The sequence below is a fragment of the Eleutherodactylus coqui genome, chromosome 3, assembly GCF_035609145.1.
Source record: "Eleutherodactylus coqui strain aEleCoq1 chromosome 3, aEleCoq1.hap1, whole genome shotgun sequence".
Taxonomy (NCBI): Eukaryota; Metazoa; Chordata; class Amphibia; order Anura; family Eleutherodactylidae; genus Eleutherodactylus; species Eleutherodactylus coqui.
In genome coordinates, this window is record NC_089839.1 from 117,622,323 (window position 1) to 117,628,322 (window position 6,000).

At 50.9% G+C, this 6,000-nt stretch overlaps 1 protein-coding gene across 1 annotated transcript in view; it reads right to left on the reverse strand.

The window, feature by feature from the left end:
* The window catches only part of GALNT2 (polypeptide N-acetylgalactosaminyltransferase 2), a 116,198-nt gene extending 110,545 nt beyond the window's left edge, over positions 1-5,653 (reverse strand). The window contains exon 1 of the mRNA XM_066595996.1: positions 5,399-5,653. Coding sequence (XP_066452093.1) covers positions 5,399-5,497 — 99 coding nt within the window. The 5' untranslated portion in view covers positions 5,498-5,653. The remainder of the gene's footprint in view (positions 1-5,398) is intronic.
* Between the last annotated feature and the right edge of the window lie 347 nt (positions 5,654-6,000).

Below are 6,000 nucleotides of genomic sequence, written 5' to 3' on the forward strand. Positions count from 1 at the left end.
CGGATTTGCAGATGATAAATCCATCGTGTAATTGCCAGAGGACCCATGCCAGAAATCCGAGCCGCAGATCCGCAGGATTAGCCCCGCTGAAGGAGTTCATTCCTGCAGGCTTAATATGTGAGAACAAGGGGCTGTTCACACGACAGAATCCACACCAATCCAACCCTCGCTATGTGGATTTACGCTGCAGCCTATAGATCACGGATTATTCCCACCCCGCACATGTGCGCGCAAAAAAAAAAAAAACCTTGTCATTCCTTGTCGCAGAGGTCCAAGATTGTACATGGCGATTGGCGGCCCGCAGCCTCTACGCAATGTTATTGCATAATGGCTGCGCACGTATATATCAGCTGCGAGATACGCTTGCGAGAGCCCAGCCTTGGAAAGACAAATAATAAATCTGCCCCAATATGCCGAGACTTATGCTAGGGCTGTTGAACACAGCGAACCTCGCACAGCCGAAACAGGCGAACAGCAAGGACGCACGAAAACAGGGAGGGTGCATCTACATCACAGGGCAACACGGCACAAACGCAGACTACAGCGGGCCGCAGATATACATTTAGCAAATGGTGCCGTCACCTCCTATAAGCCCCAGAAACTGAAATCACAGTGAGAGAAGTGGAATACTGAGACACTTCTCTTAAGACTCCATCACTGCTGCTCTGTGTCTCTGGACTACTTAGATGAATGCCAACAAGAGAATTGATCCCCGAACTCGACCCCCCATCTCCCACAAGACTGTTACTATATGTCAGCACAGGAAGCTGAGAGCACTGACCACAGCGCAGTGGCCCGGGATGGTATTGCAGACTCCGCTCCCAAGACTCGTAGGAAATGACAAAGTTCCTTAAACAAGTACATAAAGTTCCTATGTACAGATAGCAGCATAACTGACCTTAGTAGAAGCGCCTCAAGACTGATTAAAGGGGCATTCAACCCTCTACTAATTATATTACAGAATTGTCTCCATATTAACTGCTGAATTGTCAAGAACTCTGCTACATGTCAATAAGAGCTCATTCACATCAGTATTCAGGAATCAGGAAAATAGGACCCCCTGGCAAATAGCTGCTTATAATTAACAACGCCAAATGGATCCCCATTGACTCTAATGGGGTTTGCTCAATTTCCAGGATAAAACAGAACAGCATGCTTCCTGCTCTGTAGCAGTTCTGAATAGAAACTCTGATAACGAGCCTTACATGGGAGACTTCATCATTGACTCGTGGAGGATGAGAATCTGACCTCATCACAGTGAGATAACATTGCACATTTCTACCCCTAGACTGGTTTCACACGGGCGAGAATCTAGTGAGAGTCCTGTACATTGCGAGATGCGCGAATATGAACTCCATTCTTTTGAATGCAGTCATACACAAGATATATTCCCTCACAGCGATACTGCGAGGAAATCTATTTGTGGCATGTGCTACTTTTTCGCGTTCCTCGGGACGCATCACCCATTGATATCAATGGGACCTTAAATACATCATATGGCTCCCGCTATATGCAATTTACAGCAAAGGCGAAGGTTTTGTTGCGCATTTAGTGGGAAATAGCGTTACTAGTAAAGGCTGTTTTTTTAACACCAAATACAATTCTCTTTAGAAGCGTGCGCGATCACGCTGCGAGTACACGTAGCACATGTGTGCCCTGCACATACACGGGTACAGAGAACCGCCGCAGTTCTGTGATGCCATTGCTGCTCGCATGGATTGTGCAAGTAACAACTTAGGCCTCATGTCCGCGGTGAAAATCAGGCCTGCGCAGATTTCTGCTGCGGATGCACTATAATTGTCCTTTTTTTCATGCGGGAGATCAACTGATATATGACCTCTTTGAGCTCCCGCATGCGTGATCCACACTAAGGCTGGGTTCACACAGGGCAGATTTGCCACAGAAATTCCGCACGGAATTTCGCCGCGGCAAATCCGACTGCGGCCGCTAATCTTGGGATTAGCCAGCCATGTGGACGAGATTTCTCAGAAATCTCGTCCACACGGGACGGCCAATCCGCTGCGGTAAGTCAGGCTGGAACCGCAGCCGCGGTTTCAGAATATGCAGCAGGTCTATTTTTTTTTTTATTTCTGCCGCGGCCGCGCTCTCCTCTATGGGAGCGCCGGCCGCAGCGGAAGAGCGAGCGGCCGGGCCGCTTCAAAGCCGCCGCGGGTTTTTCCGCGGCGGTTCTCCCAGCGGGAATCTCGCGGTTTTTGCTGCGGCGGGAATACGCCCCGTGTGAACCCAGCCTAAAACAGAGCATGTCGCGTTTTGGTTTTTTTCCCTGCACGTAAAAAATGCAAATCACTTAAAATACCATCCGCGGCTATTTAATTAACCGCGGATGGTCAATGCATTCCTATGGGATGCGGATTTGCTGGACATGAGGCCTTAGGGCTCGTTCACAGCAGCAATTTCCTTTTTTTTCTATTCACAGAAACAACGGCGCCTCGGTCTGTTTAAAAAAATGGAAATCAAAAAGGAACTGAATTGAACTGAACATAACTGAAGCTCAGAAAATCTTTAAAACGTAACCATTTTTGCCACTTTGTAGCTTCTCTGACGGAGAGGAAAACCCTCAAAGGGTAGGTGCTTACAAGGCAAAACTGCAGCAACCTGTGGCTTTAGCAGAAGTTCGTGGTTGTTTGGCGCCCCGGCTACAAGTGCAGGCAACCCCCAGGAGATAATGATGTCCGAGTACAGGAGCACCCAGGTACTGTGACAGCTGCTCTGCTATCGCCATGAACATAGTCCAGCTGTTGGAATCATTGCCAACTGTGCCATGGAGACTATCTGCCACTGATCTCTGCTACAACTGGAACTTCTCCCTGAGAGACCAGAAGTGTACTGCAATACCCTGAAGGCTCCCACACACTTAAAGGGGTTGTCCCGCACCGAAACGGGGTTTTTTTTTTTTGTCAATAGGCCCCCCGTTCGGCGCAAGACAAACCCAATGCATCAGTTAAAAAAAAAAAACCCTTTAGTACTTACCTTAGTACGATGGCTGCCGGTATCTTCACCCACGATGCACCGCGGGTCTTCTCCCATGGTGCACCGTGGGCTCTGTGCGGTCCATTGCCGATTCCAGCCTCCTGATTGGCTGGAATCGGCACACGTGACAGGGCGGAGCTACGAGGAGCAGCTCTCCGGCACGAGCGGCCCCATTCAACACGGAGAAGACCGGACTGCGCAAGCGCGTCTAATCGGGCGATTAGACGCTGAAATTAGACGGCACCATGGAGACGAGGACGCTAGCAACGGAACAGGTAAGTGAATAACTTCTGTATGGCTCATAATTAATGCACAATGTACATTACAAAGTGCATTAATATGGCCATACAGAAGTGTATACCCCAACTTTCTTTCGCGGGACAACCCCTTTAAGTTTTTTTAACGCGATTGTCAATGGGACTTTCTAATGTTAGAGACGCATCAGAGGTTTGTGCTTTACGATTTTAGTGCGATGCGTTTTTTAAAATTAGAAAGTCCTATCGACATTTGCGTTAAATAAAAACGCAGCATTAACGCAGCGTCAAAAACAGGTAAGTATGTGGGAACCCTAACAGGTTACATAATGCGGGCTCTCAGAGCTGGAGTTCAGTTTAGTTTTCACCCACAGATACATCTAGAGCAAAACCCAGCCAAAACCCCATTGGGCCGGTTCTTACGGGGGGGGGGGGGGGGGGGGGGCAACGTGACGAAGCCCGTACCCCAGCACCCCATTTCTCCCGTAAACAGACAGGACTATCAGATCTGGTACAATCCAAAGACAGTACGACTGAAGCCTCACGGAGCCCACTACAGTCACAGAGGTCTGTCGTGTGACGGAAGCATCCTCAGCTGGCATTATGTTTTTCTGTTCCCCTCCCCCCGACGGTGTCTTTCACTATGCTGCCAAAAACACCATTGTGACAGAAGCCCCGAGAGGAAACGAAAGGAACCAGTCAGCAGTGTAGCAGACAGACCCTTTTGGTGGCCGTCCAGAAAACAATACAGTCCACCACACCGAAGTGCTGCCCACTCCACTAATAACGGGGAATGCTTCCACTCACAATACTGCTTTTGCCAAGGATCCCCCCAATCAGAATCGGTCAGCACAGCGAGAAGCGCTCCGCAAACGTCGCCAACACAACAGAAAACCGGATGTCACGGCTCATATGTGAAGAGCCTGGAGGGTGCCGGGACAGCTTTATATTTCCACTAGCAATTATTAGGACATTAGAGCCCCAGTGTTTCTGGTGGCACATCACACTCACAGTAGCTTGATTACCACACAAGACTAACACAGCTTGGCTCCTCCCACAGCAGTGATATCACAGCAGGTCCTTCAGCCCACCAGATCTCTGTGGTGGCGCTAGGTCAGTGTGTTCTGTCAGCACTGCTGAGTTGTGTCTGAGATAATAACGGCTTTGCTATGTTCTCATTTTGTTATTTTTGTCCTCTCCTTTTCAAGAGCCCTAACTGTGTTGTTCTTCTGTAGGTAAAACTCTGTTTTATTTATGTTGTAGGACCTTCAATGGCGTCATATTGACATCACCAGGGGTGGAGCATAAGAGCCACACACATACATACACAGTATTTGATTAAGTAGTTTGATTGATGATAGACAGGTCATGAATATTGGGGGGGGGGGGGGTGGAGGAGCTCCAAACCCAAGCGATCAGCTGATTCCCATGGCCGCTGTCCGTGCAGGAAGTGCTGACCATAGCGCTGCGGTCCGGGTCAGTATTGCAGAAGAGCCTCCTACTGAATACAACTCAGCAAGTACCCGGTCTGTCGGCAGGGACAACGGTCAGCGCTTTTGGCTGATGACATGGGAAGCAGCTGACTGGTGGGGATCGGAGCGACTGATTCCCCCCAATCACTACCTGTTGGTCATCAAAACAAAAAGGTAAACAAAGTCTAAGAAAACCTCAGTAGATAATCGTTTAGCGATAACACGGCCGACGACGAATGATAATTTGATCCCACTATTCACGTAAAATCATTGTTCGCTTTGAACAATTCGTGTTTAGTCGTTCTCATTCACCGCTGAACAAAGAAAAAAAAACAAAACAATGTATCTTTGTGCACTTTTATACTGTTTTATAATAAAATATTGTTCGCTCGCACATCACGTGTAGAAGTACCCCAAAAAAGGAAGGGTACCCAGAGACGCCCCCCCCCCCCCCCCCCTATCCCCACACACGCCAGGAAGGGGGGGTAGGGGGAGAAGACGCAGAGCCCCCATCCCCACACAAAACTGGACGGGGGCAGGGGCGCCCGGTGCCACTTCCCCCTTCTATCCTTACACACTCCGGGAGAGGGGGACTCGGAGCCCCCATCCCCACCTACACACACACCAAGGGGGACCCACACAGTACGTACACCCTGGGACCACCGCCGCAACTCTTCCTACCTTCCGGCCGCTGACGGAGGATCCCGAGTACATGTAGTAGGCGATGCCGAGCACCCACAGGAAAGCGAAGCACAGCAGGATGCGGGATTTCCTCCTCATTGTAGAGGGACAGCGTCTAGCTGCGACCACAGAGCTTGTACGCCGGCGCTCGCTGCTGCTTCCTCCTCCTCCGCCTCCTGACTGCCGCCCGCAGCTGCAGCCCCGCTCCTTCTGGCAGCGATTCCTCGACTGCAACCAGGCCAGCCAGCAGGAAACAGCGAGCATCAGCAGGTCAAGGGGCAAAGGTCACGCTGTACCTTGTCAGCCAATCACAGATCAGCGGAGGGATCGCTGGATGGGTGGGATCAGCGGTGTCACCATGGTAACAGTACGCGGCTGCAGCTACGGAGCGAGACAGGAATGGAGCGGATACTGAGGCGGCCGGAGCGGAACTATGACGGGGTCCTCGGCGTGAGGCGGCCGGAGCGGGGCTGTGAGGGTCCCCTCGACGTGAGGCGGCCGGAACGGGGTTCTCGGTTTGCAGAGGCCGGAGCGTGGCCGAGAGGGGGCCCTCGGTGTGCGGAGGTCGTGAGGGGGTGTGATGGGGTCCTCGGTGTGCGGAG